Raw genomic sequence first — 17,964 nt, forward strand, 5'->3', positions numbered from 1 at the left:
TTGGTGCATTTTATAGAATACAATCCTGTATAATTGTTTTGCCTTATGCTGTGAGTGAATTAATATAATAAGAACTTACAGCCTTCATGTTGTAACATTATGGGTTTTGTTCTACTTCATACTCAAAATAAGTAAAATATTTCTCTTGCAGCCTTCGTTTGGTTATTTAATTACATCTCCAGAGAAGAGAGAACCCTTTGCTTTGATTAGACCCTCAGACTTTTCTTATAGCAACCAGGACCAAGATGATACACTACAATTTGGAGATGAAGATAAAACCTTGAATCCAGGTACAACTCCTGTTTTTTTAAGGATTTTTTTGGGTTTGTGTATTCAAGAGTATTTTCTATGTGCCAAAGTGTAGCCCTCCTGAACTGAGTTTGTAAATATTAGTTTCTAGGGATATCCAAGTAATAATGTGAAAAAATACATACATTGGTAGTGCTATCTGCAATTTCTGTACTGCAAATCATGTCGTTATATGAATTATTGCCAAAAAATATTATTTATACGATGCTTAGATACCGGATTCTGCAGAGTCAACTTCTATGTTTGAACTATCGCCCCACCCCCACTAGGCTGACCTCAATTTTTCAGTGTTTTCTAATAATCATGCGCAAAATAAAAACATAACCATGTGCAAATAATGCCTGAGATTTCAAATCTCGCTCTTTAAGTGAGTAGAACAAGCTGTGCAGTACAGTAGTTGCTCTGTGCATTGATTGAATAAATTGTAAGCACTTCATTTAGGATACAACAATACGGACTCTGAGTCAGATTTGATTACACTTTCCTGTTAAGCTACAATCGTGGTGTGTGTTTGTTTTCTTACCAATAGACTTTAAAGGTTAATGTGTGTTAAGAACATTTAAAAAATGACATTACAATGGACATATGCAGCGCCCTTTTTTCAGGCAAACCCTTTAGTTTTGTATTTCACCATTTAACACTAGAAACGCCACGGTTATACTCATACCTAAAACCACCGCCGGCAGTCGTTATGATGGGTACAGTTTAAATATTAAATAACATCAATATTAAAGTGAAAGACACTATCGGATACAACTCGAGTTATTCAAGCACATCATGTCAAACATCTGCACAGCCGAAACTCTGTATTTAAATGAACTATTAAACATAAAAGGGGTTATTTTCTAACTTGCCACATATAAGCACTACTTCAGAAAATGAAACTAGTGTGTAAACAGGTATATGTACATACAAAACTGTAAAAACGAAAGTAGTTTTTTAATTTAAAACGACAGTGTTTTCTCTTGCGTGTGTCACTGGGTGCAACACAGAATCCAGGTTGAGTTGCTGCAGCCTGCTGCTTTTGCAGTTTTCTGATCGAAATGTTTCTGCCGAAGCGCTGTGGCTAGCTTCAACATGAAATCTCTCCTACTGATTTCCCCCAGTGCATTCCTTGTACAAAACGAAGGAATTGATGGCTGCCAAGTCCAGTAGAGATAACAGGCTTATATATAAAAATAAAATAGAATCTTGTAGCTTATATTCAAAATAAAAACATGTATTGTAAAAGGCAGTCAAAGGTAGAGGGAATTACAACTTTTTATTATTATTTTAGCGATACTGCCTTTCAAATGCCATCAGGGTATTTTAATACATGTATTTAGCAAAAGTCAAGAACTGACAACTGCTTATCTTTCACACACGTAGAGTTAATTTAAATTTTCTAAAGTGAAAACCGTAAAAAGCCTAATTCGAAATGTAGAATGATATTACAGTGGACTTACGCAGCACCCTTTTTTCAGGCAAACGGTTTACTTTGCATTTCACTGTTATGAATGTTAACTGCATTTCTTGATTCTTTTAACATAACTGTGTGCTGTGCCTTTTGAATTTTAAACATGCCTAATTCTAAACGTAAGCTATCTAGCTAATGTTAAAAATATTATAGTAATATTGCTTGTTTCGCCCCTTGTCCACGCCGCTCCTCCACTTTTGCCTTTACTTCAACTCAGAATCTAGTATATTTCTTAACCAATTTTTTAAAATCTGCTCATTTATTTTTTTTCATTTTGCAGATGATTTGGAAGAGCAACTTGAAGAGAATGATCAGCTGCCTTCAGCAACATTTAATATTGCCGACCCAGAATTACATACTGCTGTTTCTGTAGAAAAGGGCAAGGTACAGAATTACAACTTTGTGTGTGGTGTAGTGTTGTGTTTTTTTTTTTTTTTGTGGTATTGATATACACGATCAGACCGGGGCGTGAGACTGTAAAATTTCCACAGTATAACCACCGTCAAACATTCCTTACTAATATTAAAATCAGATATCATGCAATTATAAAACTAAGCAAATACTAAGTGGTTGCATCAAATTTGGATTTTATTCATGCCCAACACTGTGTGTGTGTGTGTGTGTGTGTGTGTGTGTGTGTGTGTGTCTATATATATATATATATATATATATATATATATATATATATATAGAACACCATTACATCATGTAAGAATAAATCATGAATTTGAATGTAAACAATAACAAGTAGTTGTCATGCCGTCAAAAACCTATAAATACCTCCAATGTTTGGATTCAAACACAGGCTCCCTTGAGAAAGATATGTACAACATATCGAAACGTTGGGCAGCTGGCTCTTTTGAGCTAAAATATATATATATATATATATATATATATATATATATATATATATATATATATATATATAATATATAAATATAATTAATAAAAATTGTGATCAGTACTAAAATAGTTTTGACAAGCAATTCGTTCCCTTTCAAGTTTGAAATGTAACCATTACTGAATGGGTATTTACCTCTTAAAGACCCGAATCCTGTAAATTGTATACCAAAGCCGCTCTTTGAGCCTGGGACGCAATCGTGACCCCGCTCCCGAGGGCACAAAAGGACTGTGCTCACAGATCTTGGCAGCATTTTCATTTCAAGACTGACCTGAGAGCCTTGTTCAGATAAGTACATTGTTGCTTCTATCTGTATATATTTAGCATTTTTTTGTGTTTTTACACAAATTGTGATATTTGAACTAATTGCTGTAATAGTTAACTAATTGTGCATATTTGTGTTCACTACAGCTATGTCCCGCTACAGCCCTGTATGAAGCCAGCGGCTCGAGTCACTGAATCGGTACTGACCCGGTCCTACATGGTACCAAAGCCACCGAACTAACCTGGTGTCAACCAGTAACTGAACCAGAGATGCTTAAGCGCTCTTAGTGCATACGGCAATCCACAAAGGAGCTGGTTTGTCTGCTTCCCAAGTGACCACCTCCAGTATGTAAACCAGCTCCAAACTGGCGCCCCAGGCCCCAGCAGTCTTAAAGAGCAGCATAGCTGGCTGTGCCTGCTGCCAGAGGTGATGTTCGGAACCGGCCCGCGGTGACTTATTACAGAGGCTTTTAATAGGTAATGCAGCCCTAGGAATTTGCTGCAACAGGCCTAGGGCCCCTTCTCGGGGAGCCATCTGGGCTATTGGCGTCTGTGCATACGCTGCCATCTTGGTGCTTACTACCGTTCAGTCCGGCTATTCGCTGCAGTTAAAGCATGGTCCCCCTCCCTTGGTGTGATGTCTCAGAAGGTAGCAGCTCTGCTCCAAAAACAGGCTATTCGCATGGTATACCCCCTCCAGTTGGAGGAAGGGTTCTACTCCAGGTACTTCCTAGTGCCAAAGCGAGATGGTGGTCTCCAGACCGATCCTCGACCTCAGACCGGTCAACCTGTATCTGAGCCGAAGGAGGTTCAAAATATTGAAAATGCAACAGCTGTTGCAACCAATCAGGCCAGGTAACTGGTTCACCACGGTGGACCTCAAGGATGCATATTTCCACAACATCCCCATAAAACCAGCGCACATTAAGTACCTGCGGTTCGCCTTTTAGGGAACAGTGTACGAGTTCTGTGTCTTTGCATTTGGCCTCTCCCTAGCTTCACGTGCCTTCTCGAAGTACATGGAAGCTGTCTTGGCCCCATTTTGAGATTCAAAGGTATCAGAGTACTCAATTATCTGGACGACTGGCTAATTTCTGCCCAGCCCAGGCAGAGGTCCATGCAGAACTTGTCACTGGCCACCTTCAACGGTTGGGCCTTGTGGTGAATCATGTGAAGAGCCAGCTCACTCTTTCCTAGACAGCCTACTATCTCGGAGTGTGCTTTTGATGGCAGAGTGCACAGAATAGAGCGCTCATGGTAATAATGTTCCAGAAGCTTCTGGGCCTGTTAGCAGCAGCTTTCCAGACCCTCCCTTTGGGTCTCCTGCGCATGCGCCCTCTGTAGACCTCTACAGTAGGGTTTTTTAGCCCATGTTGATCCACGAACGCCTATTGACTCTGTCCCACCACTGTCTAAAGGTGCTGTCTTGGTAGACAGTCTGCCCATCTACGCCTATGTGTAGTGCTGGGCAGTGTCACCAGAAGGGAGGTAGTCACCTTGGACGCATCCAGCCTGGGCTGGGGCGCTGTGTAGAGTGGCCGGGGTGTGCAAGGTGTGTGGGAACCCCCGTTGGCAGGGTCTCCATCTGTAGGCAGTTTACCTGGCCTTGCAGAATTTTTTGCAGGAAGTTCGAGGGAGTCCTGTGCTTGTCTGTACAGTCAGCACAACAGTGGTGGCTTACATCAGCCACCAGGGCAGCCTCAGGTCCTCCTGTCTCCATGTGGCTTGCAAGCTTTTGCTGTGGGTGCACAAGAACCTCATGTCACCTGTAGCCAGTGCATCTGCCCGGAGTGACAAACCTGGGCTGTGGTCCTCCTCCCAAGGGGAATTTCCAGCATTTCTGCAAGGCCAGGTTCACCCCAAGGTGGTGAGCCTCCTCTGGGAGGGGTTTGGGAGAGGAGAGATAGACTTTTTTTTGCCATAACCTACTGTCCTCTGGTTCTATATAATAGGAGACGTGAAACTGCTGGGAATAGATGCCGTAGCACACTTGTGGCTGCTGTGTCTGGAGAAAATCAGACAGAACCAGGCCAAGGTGCTCCTAGTAACCCCTTGACCCAGGAGACTGGTTTTCAACTCTGATGCAGCTTATGAGCAACCAGCCATGGGGACTGCCAACATGCCGCGACCTGCTCAGTCATGCATGGGGGACCATATGGCATCTTGAGCCTGCAGCTCTGGATCTGGCCCCTGAACGGCTGCATTTGAGTTGTCTGGGTCAGTGCAGTATGGTTATTGACACCCTACGAAGAGCAGAAGAGCAGTGCTAGAGCAGAATCCACGCGTTCCCAGTATGGGTACAAGCGAGGTGTCTGCCTCATGGGTTCAACCCCATGACTTGTCATGGCAGCAATACTGGAATTTTTGCAGGACCTTTTTTTACGAGGGGAAGTCCCCCTCCACGTTAAAGGTCTATCTGGCAGCTATTTCAGCTTGTTATGACAAGATTGACTCTTTCTCCCCAGGAGTTCATTTCCTGCGGCGGGGGGGGGGGGGGATTTAAGGGGCTTGGTGGCTTTGGCTGCCTAGGCTGCCTATGATTGACATTGTTCCTTGCTGGAGGCTAAACATGGTGTTTTAACACACTCATGAAGCCTCTGTTTTTTTGAGCCCTTGCATTCAGCTGAGCTGACATTTTTATCAATTAAAGCAGCTTTCTTGCTCACTATCACTTCTGCGATGCTGGTGAGCGAGATGCAGGCATTCTCGATAGCGAAAGCCTGCTTAAGTTTTACAGTGGCCAGAACAAAGGTTATGCTCTGTACCAATCCTGCCTTTTTGCCGAAGACTATCTTGGCATTCCATGTCAGGCAGTCTGTGGAATTGGACGCTTTCCATCCACCTCCTTTCCAGTCTTACAGGGAGCGTAGCTCCATACGCTCTGCCCAGTTCGGGCCCTGGCGTACTATATTGACAGGACGAAAAGTTGGAATCAGTCTGAACAATTTGTCTACGTAACATTCCATAGTCCAAACCCTGTCTAAGCAGATGCTGTCCACGTGGATAGCAGACAGGGTCACAAATGCCTATGAGCTGGCCAACTTGTCCCCTCCAGAAAAGCTTGCTGCTCATTCTACCAGGGACATGGCAATTTTGTGGGCTTTATTCCAGGGTGCGTCTGTCAAGAATGCAAGGCAGCGGTGTGGGCTGCTCCCCATACCTTTACTATGTTCTACAGACTTAATGTCGTGGATCCTCAAAACCCTGATTTTGGAACTAGAGCGTTAAGGGCAGCTTCCCAGTCGGCCCTTACAACAGAGGCATAGAGGTGAAACTCTCCTTTATTTTTTCATCCTAGCTACTTGTTATTGGGGTTCTGAATGGTAACGCACAGGGCAACCTTTTTAGCATTGCATTGTAGCATGCCAGTTGTCTGCAATCTTGCCCTTGCGACGGCTTTGGTACACTCACCCAATTGGTAATGGTTACGTTTCGTACTTGAAAGGGAATGTTAGTTTATTATCATAACCCAGGTTCCCTGAAATAGAAATGTAACCATTAACATTCAAGGTCGCTGCGTCCATGATTGTAGCAGGCTTGAAGGGAAAATGATGCTGAGATCTGTGAGTGCAGTCCTTTTTGTGCTCTCTGGGGCGGGGCCATGACTGCAGAGCAGCACTGGTATACAATTTTCAGGATTCTGGTATTTTTTTTTAGGCTGTAAATACCCATTCAGTAATGGTTACATTTCAATTTCGGGTAATCAGGGCTATGATAATAACCTAACATTTTCAATGTTTCTTTTTCTCCTGTCTGAAAAGGCATAATTTTGTATACAATAAAATAAACCACTGCAGCATTTAGATCCTGTGCCTGACTAGAGCTGGCTTTTGCTGCACTGATGTTGATGTACAATCTTGCGTTTTACAATTCGTCTGGCCCTAGGTAAAGGGAGAAATGTAATTTCAAACATAACCCAAACGTAATTTTAGCTGTCGCGCTTCCTTTCACAAATGCTTTAAACTTTTATATGTAAATACCACCAAAAGCAGCAAAAAGACACATAAATTAACTTTTGAAATGTCTGCGTAAATTGCAGGATAATTGTCCCTGAGGTGTGTAAAGGTCAGATGTGTTTCCACCACGAGCAGAAATATGTTTTGCATAGTCTACAAAATGGCACTCTGTCTTCATATATAGCTCTTTTTTTTTTTTTTCTTTTTTATATCCAAAATATTGCCATGCAGTAGATTATGTTTTTTGCAAGTGGGAAAATATCTTCCTCAGATATTTTGCGAAGGCTTGAATTGTCATTGCTTTGTTTAGAAGAAGACATTGTTACTGACATCTAGCACGCTTTCTGGGACTCGGTTTAAAAAAAAAAAAAAAAAAAAAAAAAAAAAACCTCCAATTTAGCTTTTAGTGGCACTTTTGCAAGCTGATACTGTTGACTGGTGTATATATGTATATTGGTAGTGTGTCCATTTAAGTAGTTTAACTGTACAAACTATGTTGAATATTGAAAAGTAAAACTACTATTAAACAAAAATACCTAATCCCTAAATAGGTAAAGTAATGGAAATAGTTGGTTATGTTCTTACCAATGTAACTTTTTTTTTTCTTTCCATTCTCACTGTTTAGGAGTTCCAGCCTGATTCCAGCAGTAATAGCAGCTATGTAACCAATAAGACCAACTTGCCTCTAAGCATAAGTACCATTGCTTCTGCCATAGCTGATGCTTCTGTCAGTGCAGATCCTGCACAACTTGCTGCCATGATAATGGAACTGTCAGCGAAAAATAGGAGCAAACGTTTAGCTGCAGGAGTGTGTGAGAACTCAAGCCCTCTAAATCAAGAACAGAGTGAGATTCTTGAAACCCTGCATAAGACCTGTCCAGCTGGCGAAGTAAACATGTTTGACATGGAGAAGTACCTTAAAAAAACTGAGTCTGTTGGTTATGACAGCGAGGTTGAGACTCGCTCTGTGTCGCCTTACAGCTTTGATTCTCCTGACTGGGCAGATTCCGCCAGCATCCCACAAAGACACGCTGAACCCAATCCCCCTGAATGCAGTGAAAGAAAGACTTTAAAGGAAGAAAATACTGCCAATAAAAAGCAAAGTAATGCACATGACAGTACAGCTGTTCCATATCCTGTAGATAGAAACAGCTTTAACAGGACAAATGTTTGTGATATTTCTGTGCCTTTGTGTCACAGCAATGGTCGTAGACCCCTCCCTAAACCACAAGCAAGTGGTAACCCTGCAACATTTTCTGCAATGGAGACGAGATCTGTCGGTGCAGGTCAGGTGAAACAAAATCAAAAGTCTTTTGTAAACGCTTCTGGAAAGTTTGTCCCTGTTAAGAACAAAACTAGTCTGAAAGGAAGTGCTAGTGTGGTGAATGTGAGCAATGTAGAACAGGCTTCAGGAAACAGAGGGGCAAGTATCAGATCTGATACTGGAATACTACATGTTTCTAGCTCAGGGCCTCGTCCAGCTACTACTACTCATGGCAGTCTGAAAGCTGATAAACCAAGAACTAGCACTGATTCAAAAACTACTGCAAGCAGGAAGAGTGCATCTTCAAGTTTGTCTTCTCCCAGGAATCAAAGTGCTGTTCCCCCTTCTGATACCCAAAGAAAAGATCAGGAAAAGATGAAATCATCTAGAAACAGGCCAACGGGGAAAGCAATGCCAGTGACTGATGCTGCTTTAAGTGGAGCTGAAAAGCATGTCAGTTTTGTTGAAACTGGTGCTTTGCCTGCTACAGGGAAACAAGTTGGTAAGCATCAAATTTGTTTTAAGTTAGAAATTGAGTTAATACTTTTATCTTTATGATGCATGAAACAGGTATTTCACTCAACTAAATAAATACAGTACCTGTCATTTTTCATCACACGGATACCTTATTACATGTCTTTGTATTGCAGAATAGATTATCACTACAGTACTTTTAATAGTGTTATCATTGACAGTCTTCGGTCAAACTTTTTTTTTTTTTTTTTTTTTTTAAACTATAGGGTAAAGTGAAGAGAATGTAATTCTGCATTGGTAGTAAGTGGATCATATTTGTGGTACTACTGTACTGGGGGGGGGGGGGGCATAGTTTTAAAGCCACCACTTGGAACGGGTGCATTTGTGTGAAGGTGATTCACCCGCAGTAAGCGATGGATGGTATAAACTCCCACACAGTAACCTGACATTCAAAATGTCCCCCAAATCACCAGTGCAGTAATCAAAACAAACAAGCGTATATGCGGTTAAATCTTTATAAAAACACTCCATTAAGCTAATAAAGATGTATTAAAGCCTATGAATGTAATAAAGTGCAAAAATGTACAGTACAGGTAGGCTACATTACTGCAAATTTGTTTCCAGTGAAGAACTATGGGATGCGAATCTGGACGATCAAGAATCCCCAGCTTTTTGAAGCAACGTTGCATTGCTTGCTGACTGACAGTTCCAAGCATGCTTTAGCAAGCGTACAGCATCCAAGAGAAATTTGATTTACACACTATTTTCATGCTGATGCATGTTGCTTTTCTCTTTCCAGCCATGCTTGCTCTGGCAGTCAGTGCTGTTTTTTCAAACTGTAAACCCGACACTGCGTTCAGGGATTAAATAGCCAAGGTACAGTACAGAGGTAATCGCTCAGTAATGAGGTGCAAACAGCTGATTGATCTGTCAAGCTTTTACTACAGTAAAGTGCTTCCTTTTGTATTGAAATCCATGTGAATGGCAAGGTAACGAGGTGAAAACAGCTAATTGGTGGATTAGTAAGAGTGATTACTACTGTATAAGCAGTTCGTTTTGTTACTTAAATCTATGTGAATGGCATTTAAGATCCAAACGGCTGAGTTTGCCTGAAATTATATGCAGTGTGCTTAACACGGTATAAACGATGCCTTTGCTACTGAAATCAGTGCGAATGGTAAACACTTTGTCTGATATAGACGGCTGCCTGAAATAACCCTGTACGATGTAAGTGGTGGATACTGTACCAAGGTATTTACCTGTTGGTACCATTCTGCTTGTTAGATTGCTTGCTCATTAAAATATTTTGTATATTTTTTAAAGAGGGTATGATTATCTATACAGAGATATCAAGATTTATATTAAGTGAGGATTTGATTGAACATTTAGTGCTGGGAGTTTGGAGATTCAAGATTGTCAAGTATTGGAATACTCAGTTTGCAAAATGTTTTCAAAGCCAGTATATGCAGGGCTCGCAAAATTTTGGTAATGCTACTTGCCCTTTGGGCAGGCCATTGTAGACATTTGGTTGTCCAAAAAAATTTCAAGTTGCCCATAAACGACCATATGGACTGTGATTTGTACAAAATTACTGACATTGTGAAACAAAGACTTAAACCAAATGATTTTTTCAAAACGTGAAGAAATATACACTTTTTTTTTTTTTAAAATTTTAGTAGTCGGCCAGACTACAGGGGTCGCTGGTGCGCGGTGAGCAGAGGACACCCTGGCCGACCTAACCCTCCCTCCCTCACCCCGGGTGAAGCTCAGGCAATTGTGCGCAGCCCCCTGGGAGCTCCCGTCCACGGTCGCCTGTGGAATAGCCTGGACTCGAACCGGCGACGTCCAGACTATAGAGCGCATCCTGCACATTCCACGTGGAGCGCCTTTACTGGATGCGACACTCTGGAACCCCTAATATATACACATTTTAACAGTATTTCCACAAATTGTCTCATCACAGTTTCTGCACAAAGCTTCTAAAATGCACAGTAAACATTAGTGATCATAACTTTGTGCTGTGAGCTTGTAATCAAGCCATGCTGTCATTCTATGAGATATCTTAACTAGCTACAGAATGACATTCATCACATCCGGATGCTGATGGTTGAGCCTCATCCACATTCATTCTCACTCTGGCTGTCAACCCATTTTGCCACTCTGAACTGGAGTTTTATGGGTCAGATGCCTGCTCCCTTTGCTTGAGAAGAAGCTATATTTAACAGCTTTGTCTGGAAAGAAGCTGTTAGCATCACAACCGTTTGTGGACAGCAACATCAGGCCATCTAATGTCTCAGTTTTCAGAGATGTACAACAGCATGTTTTCACTCTGTTCATGCAGGAAAATCCTCTCACAGATGGCTGTTGAAGGGGCTGAGTGTAAGGAGTAAATTCATTAGAACCAGAATGTGAGACAGATTGCTAGGGTTGTCCTGCAACAAATCTGTGTACAAGTGATGAAGCTTCTGTCCTCTGAGCAGCCAACCACGTATTTTGCCTTTGGCGTCTGCTTTGGATTTTCTCTGGCTGCTTTGGCATTTACACGTTTCTTGTCTCTGCTTCCAGGAGATATCTGTGACCATAGCAAGGGGATAAGCGCCATTTTTCTTTGTCTGCCTGAGGAAGAGAGTGAGCTCAGATTTTTAGTCTATAAAACTAAGATGTTGATGATTCCATTTCTCTCATTTCAAAATTAAATAATTTCTCTTTAATTTTATATAATTCTATCTTAGCCTAGGTTCTGATTTGTCCCATTGCGGCACTGTGTGCTCTGCGAAGCAGGCGGCTCTGCCTGTCCCTTCCCCCGGGATTCGGTCCTTTTCTGCATTTCACACACTCCCTTACTGAGTCGCTATTTTCTTGTTGGCGCCTGTATATACAGTAGTCAGTCGCATATCCGACTCTGGTGGGACCAGAGTAAGGGCGGATATGTAAAGTCAGATGAGTGAATCCTGTTTTAAATACCAATATACACAGTTGTAACAATTACTATATTGACACAATTATTGTTTTGAGATTCACCCTTTATTAGGGAGCTCCCCTAAATCCTTTGTTTAGAAAGAGTAACCGTGTGGGTGCGTGCATTTGACAGCAGGAGATTGAGACAGAGGTTGATACTATTGCCAACTAATATAATTACATACATACACACTGGCTCTCAAAAGTATTCACCCCCCTTGGACATTTCCACATTTTATTGTGTTACAACATGGAATCAAAATGGATTTAATTGGGAGTTTTTGCCACTGATCAACATAAAAAAAGTCCATAATGACAAAGTGAAAAATAAAATCTACAAATTGTTCTAAATTAATTACAAATACAAAACAGAAAATAATTGATTGTGTAACTATTCACCCCCTTGAGTCTATTTGGTAGAGGCACCTTTGGCAGCAATTACAGCCATGAGTCTATTTGGATAAGTCTCTACCAGCTTTGCACATCTGGACACTGCAATTTTTGTCCATTCTTTGCAAAATTGCTCAAGCTCTGTCAGGTTGGATGGGGACCTTTGGTGAACAGCAATTTTCAACTCTTTCCACATATTCTCAATTGGATTGAGGTCTGGGCTTTGACTGGGCCACCCCAGGACATTGACCTTTTTGTTTTTAAGCCACTCCAGTGTGGCTTTGGCTGTGTTTGGGGTCATTGTCCTGCTGGAAGATGAATCTTCTCCCAAGTCCCAGGTCTCTTGCAGACTTCAGCAGGTTTTCCTCCAGGATTTCTCTATACTTTGCTGCATCCATTTTGCCCTCTATCTTTACGAGCTTTCCAGGCCCTGATGCAGAGAAGCATCCCCTTAGCATGATGATGCTGCCACCACCATGCTTCACGGTAGGGGATGGTGTTCTCAGGATGATGTGCGGTGTTAGGCTTGCGCCAAACAGCGCTTAGCGTTGAGGCCAAAAATCTCTATTTTGGTCTCATCAGACCATAGAATCTTCTTCCACTTGGTCTCAGAGTCTCCCACATGCCTTCTGGCAAACTCTAGCCGAGATTTGATGTGTTTTTTTTCAGCAATGGCTTTCTTTTTGCCACTGTCCCATAAAGGCCAGTTTTGTGAAGCACCCGGGCTATTGTTGCGGTATGCACAGTTTCTCCCAGCTCAGCCGTGGAAGACTGTAACTCCTTTAGAGTTGCCATAGGCCTCTTGGTGGCCTCCCTGACTAGTGCCCTTCTCGCCCGGATACTCGCTCAGTTTTTGAGGACGGCCTGTTCTAGACAGATTCACAGTTGTGCCATATTCTCTCAATTTCTTAATAATGGACTTTACTGTGCTCCGGGGGATTTTCAATGCCTTGGAAATGTTCTTATATCCTGTCCCTGATTTGAACCTTATTCCGAATTTGCTTTGAATGTTCCTTCGTCTTCATGTAGTTTTTGTTAGGAAATGTACTAACCAACTGTGGGACCTCCCAGTGACAGGTGTATTTAACCTGAAATCATGTGAAACACCTTAATTGCACACAGGTGGACTCCATTCAACAAATTATGTGACTTCTAAAGACAATTTGTTGCACCAGAGCTTATTTATGTGTGTCATAGCAAAGGGGGTGAATACTTATGCAATCAATTATTTTCTGTTTTATATTTGTAATTAATTTAGAACAATTTGTAGATTTTATTTTTCACTTTGACATTATGGACTTTTTTTGTGTTGATCAGTGGCAAAAACTCCTAATTTTAAATCCATTTTGATTCCAATAGCCCCTCTCTAGCCCTCCTTTTTTAAAAAAAAAAAAAACCACCAGTCGCCACTGATTTTGTATATATGTTATTCGGTAATGGTTAATTTCTATTCCTGGGAACATTATTTATTTGTGTATGAAATTATTTGTCCACAGAGGAATTGAAGCTTTTTTAACTAAAAATGTGAAACTGTTACAGATTCAACAAAAGCCAAGGTGCCAGAACAAGATGTCCAGTATCCTGAAGATACTCAATTTAGTTTTAGACCATCCACTTCTCCTTTGACTCATTCTTCTCCAAGCCAGGTATCTGGAATGGAAACTGTTAAAGGGTAACTATGTTTTCCTTTTGTGATGTATTTCCTTCTGATGCTGTTCTGTTTTATAGAAACATAATTCATTGTTGTGGCTTGATCATGAAATTAATTGTTAGTGTCTTTTTTCAATAAAACTTGTCCCTGACTTTGACTTTAAAGGTCCTCCAGTAACTCTCCGACTTCCTCTGCAAGTTCAGTTGAGAGACATATTTGTGGAAGCTTGTCTCCCCAGTCTGACTGTTCAAGTCTAAGTCTTAGCAGATTAACCTATGTCTCGGTGTATGACGGTACACTGCAGAACAGCACAATCATTCGGAGTCCAGAAAAACCCAAGGTAAGAGATAGATAGATAATCTGTAATGCCTACATGAAGGGCACTATAAAGTTGTCAGATTACATTTTCTTGTAGTATTTTGTCAGTTTTATTTGCATTCAAACATTTAAAAACATGCCACAGTGAACCAAGCTGAATTGTTCAAACTGAATTGTAAAAGTGTTAAGTACTTGCTCACCTGAAGTGGTTTTAACCCTTTGCGGTCCATTTATTAATCGCGCGTCAGGCACGCCAGGTCTAATTAATTTTCACACGCGCAGTTAATTTTATACGCGCTGTTTAAAAGTATTTTTTTTTCACAGTCAAACGGGTTTAAATGGCCCTGCACACACTAGGCATGTCCAGCCCCGCCCCACCCTTTCGTTTGCTATAGCGTTCAGCTATGTAAGAAATAAATAATAATAATAATAATAGTCGTACATACCGATCGATCATCTCCGGATCACTCGTTTTATCACCAAACTCCTCAATAATGCGATCCAAGTCATTATTTTATTACTATAACATCTGAAAAAAGCTCTGCAAATGTCCATGATAGTCTCAGTGCGCTGACGCACTCAGCCAGCTTGTTTACTATGAACGCCCCATTATCTGATACCTGATACCATGTATGACTATTCATGAGATACGCCTTTTTTTTTTTTTTTCCCCCCGACTTGTCTCGGCTCCTGTCGCTCCCACTCGGCAATTGAATGGTTTTCTCTGCTTTTTCCGGAGAAAAAACGACTAAACACCCGTTTATTGCGTTGCTATAATGATGTCGGACCCAGTCCGACAAAGGACCTGTGAGGAATAATTGCAATGTCGGACCCAGTCCGACAATGGACCGCAAAGGGTTAATGGAGTCTTCTATTTCAACACATTTCACACGGTGCAATACTGAAGTCATGAGTCAAATGGTTCACAAGATGAATTCAATAGAGGAGTGTTTCATTTGTATTCCTAAAGCTCTTTCAAACAATGTAGTAATTAAACATATTCTAGTACTTCTGTAGTTGCTTTGAAAAAACATAGCTGACTTTACAGCAACAAATGTCAGCATGTGTTACAGCAAATATTCAAACACCCAGACTATACCTGGGTCTTCTCGGTAACCATTTTGTCTCTGCTTTTTTGAATAGGCAAGTTATAGATGAATGACACATCCACTTCTTTTCTCTATCCTAGAATAATGACACTATTCAGCTGAGCACCACCATTGTTCGTGCAAGTCCAACCCCTCCAGTAGACCAGGACCTTGCCAGTGGTAAAGCTGATGCTGCCCCTTCAAGCGCCAGCCCAAAACCGAAGCGTAGCAACAGACATCAGTCAGCTGAATCCATGGGTGCTCGCAGCAAAAGTGAACATAATAATCGCACTAAGTTAACCTCAGAAATTGGAAAGCAGCAATCGGAGCCATGTCTGACAAACCAGGAACGGGAAAATTATACAAGTTCTAATTCTTCCAATGCCATGGACCAGCCCGAAAATGTAAATCAAACTTGGAAAAATGGTGCTGGAGAGACACCCTCGTTAAACATGTTTTTTGCTAATAGAGGTGCAGGAATGTTTACACCAGATGACTGTAGATATGTTCCTATTTCAAGCTTCAAACCGCATGGAGTTTCTAATGTTCCTTGTGTGGCTCCTGCACTTCCTACTCTCCTTACTGGACACTCTCTTTTTACAAGTCCGATAGCACAGCAGTACCTTGGAAATCTGCCCACTCTGCATCCCTATGGAATGGGGGCACATTCTGGACCGTATGGGGTTCCTGTTGGGTTGCCTAGAGCTAATCTCTCACCCGGCCATGTCCAAAATACTGTTCCTCTAGGTGTTTCAGCAACCCATCAAGTAGCAGGATTCTTAAATGCAGCCCAGTTCTACAATGCTCATTCCTCGGCCATAGACCAAAATCTTAATGCTGGAAAGCCATACCAAACCCATGAGATTGAAGTGGGGGGTTTAGGTGGATGGAATGGAGGAGGAATTGGAAGTGGTAAGCTGTGTGATTACTGTAAAAAATATATAGCTTTTCTTTAACATTAACATGGCAAACCATACTGTTTACACGTTTTTTGCAAGATAAGTTTTGTCCACTCTTTGCATACTTTTGTAAGGAGCTAAATTGGAAAGATGGTTTGTATTCAGTTTTTTATTACATTTTTGGTCGGTTTACTAAATGTATCAAAGGGAAGTTTTTTTAATCTTTCCAAATTTGGTTGACTGGCTAATGTCCATGTGTTTAGAACCAAATCCAGTAGATAAAATGGAATGCAATCCCTCTGAAAAAAGATTATAGTTTAAAAGTACAACCTCTCTTGCATTTCAGGCCATGTTGTTGTGCCAGAGGAGCTGAAGTTTCCAAATGCTTGCTGTGTGGGAATTGCATCACAAAATTCACTCGGCATGTTTAATCCGACTGATCGCTGGATGCAGGTCAACATAGCAATCCACAGTTTGTCCATCAATGGAGAAAAGGTCTGTGTGTGTACTTGCATCTTTCTTTTTATCCCCCCTCTGTGTGCAAGTATATTTCTTAGACAATTTTAAAATGGCTTTGAATTTATTAATTGAAAATACTGCTGGGACAAATATCCGAATATTCGAACAAATATTTTTTGGCATGTATTGGGATACAAAAATCAGATGTTTGTATTCGCTACAAATGACAAAAATACCTTGCACTTACTGAAAGTTTAAAAAAAAAAATCCACAGCAGCTCTTGAGTCTCTATTTAAAAGTTTTAGACAGCAAAAAGTAAAAAACAGATTATGCGCACGCACGCATTTTGATTTTTATGGAAAGCCATTTGGGACAAAATGCGTTGTGCTGCTTTTAGAGCGAGCCAGAATCTCATGGGACAGAAACAAGGCAAGCACATAATTCTGAAATGCCTCGCTTAAACAGTACCCAACTTCCTGAAAATGTTGTCTAGTGATTTTCATATTGACTGTATATATTGTCTATTTTTTTTTTTACTTTATGTAGAATGTAATAAATGACAACCAAAACGGTGAGTTTTTTTTCCTGTGAAATAAAGGCACACGCACAGGGGCCATGATGTCTCTGCCTCCGTTCAGAGCAATATAATGGCTTTTATTACTTTTTGGAAAACAAACGAATATCCGAACGAATATTTAAATTATGAGCGAAATATCCGAACATGAAAATCCTGTGTTCGACCCAGCACGAATTGAAAATGTATGCAGACTTCTGCCTTAACTTCAGCCATATTCCTTTTTTAGGTGGAATCTTTGCCTCATCAATGGCTAATTGTGAAAAATAAGACCATCATTGGTCCCAAAACCACAGAAGAGCAGAAGGTGCTCTTCATTCCTCCTCACCCTGGAGTGTACCAGTGTGTGCTCAGCGTGTCCTCCTGGCCTGTCTCTGCTGATACAGAGGTAGTTGCACAGGCTGAAGCATTCGCAGGGAAGGTGCTTATGATGGCCATGGCAGAAACCCCATCCATAGAGGTAAATTATTGATTAGTTTTTTTTTTTTTTAATGACAACATGATGCTCAATAACTAATCGGTTCTTTTCTTTTACCTGCTGATGGAGTAGGGCCTTTTATTTTGTATAGATTTTATTAAGCATTCCTGCATAAAGTACTTTGAGACATGTTTTACCTTTTGTTCTAATACAGTTCTTTTGTTCTAATAGTTAGTTATTAATTCTAATAAAATGCTCTGTACTAGAAGTCCATGTAGCAGCTATTTTGATTGGTATTCCGTGGCAACGGCGATGCCCTGCGTCAGATATTGTTCAGCATGTCTCGCCTGCCAATTTCCATGCAGATTGCTCCATAAAGTAAAACAAATGAAAGTTTGCATATGTATATAGTGTAGAAATGTATATACCAAAAGTTGTTTGGTGGCATCTATTTCACTATAAGGAGCCTTGGTAACTTCTTTGTGTTCAGATTTATTGAAGGCTGGGGCGATGCCTAATTTTTCACTACCAATCACAGCATTGATTTTGTTCACGTTATGAAAGGGTAAAAAAGAAAAAACTGCA

The 17,964-nt window shown here is 40.9% G+C and overlaps 1 protein-coding gene across 3 annotated transcripts in view; it reads left to right on the forward strand.

The window, feature by feature from the left end:
- cep192 (centrosomal protein 192) overlaps positions 1 to 17,964 on the forward strand; it is a 101,809-nt gene that overhangs the window by 41,969 nt on the left and 41,876 nt on the right. For all 3 annotated transcript variants that reach the window (XM_059022705.1, XM_059022707.1, XM_059022706.1), the window contains 8 exons: positions 152 to 290; positions 2,046 to 2,149; positions 7,512 to 8,652; positions 13,512 to 13,644; positions 13,789 to 13,963; positions 15,131 to 15,941; positions 16,275 to 16,423; positions 17,191 to 17,421. In XM_059022705.1, coding sequence (XP_058878688.1) covers positions 152 to 290; positions 2,046 to 2,149; positions 7,512 to 8,652; positions 13,512 to 13,644; positions 13,789 to 13,963; positions 15,131 to 15,941; positions 16,275 to 16,423; positions 17,191 to 17,421 — 2,883 coding nt within the window. The remainder of the gene's footprint in view (positions 1 to 151; positions 291 to 2,045; positions 2,150 to 7,511; positions 8,653 to 13,511; positions 13,645 to 13,788; positions 13,964 to 15,130; positions 15,942 to 16,274; positions 16,424 to 17,190; positions 17,422 to 17,964) is intronic.

This window comes from Acipenser ruthenus, chromosome 4 (assembly GCF_902713425.1).
Source record: "Acipenser ruthenus chromosome 4, fAciRut3.2 maternal haplotype, whole genome shotgun sequence".
NCBI lineage: Eukaryota > Metazoa > Chordata > Actinopteri > Acipenseriformes > Acipenseridae > Acipenser > Acipenser ruthenus.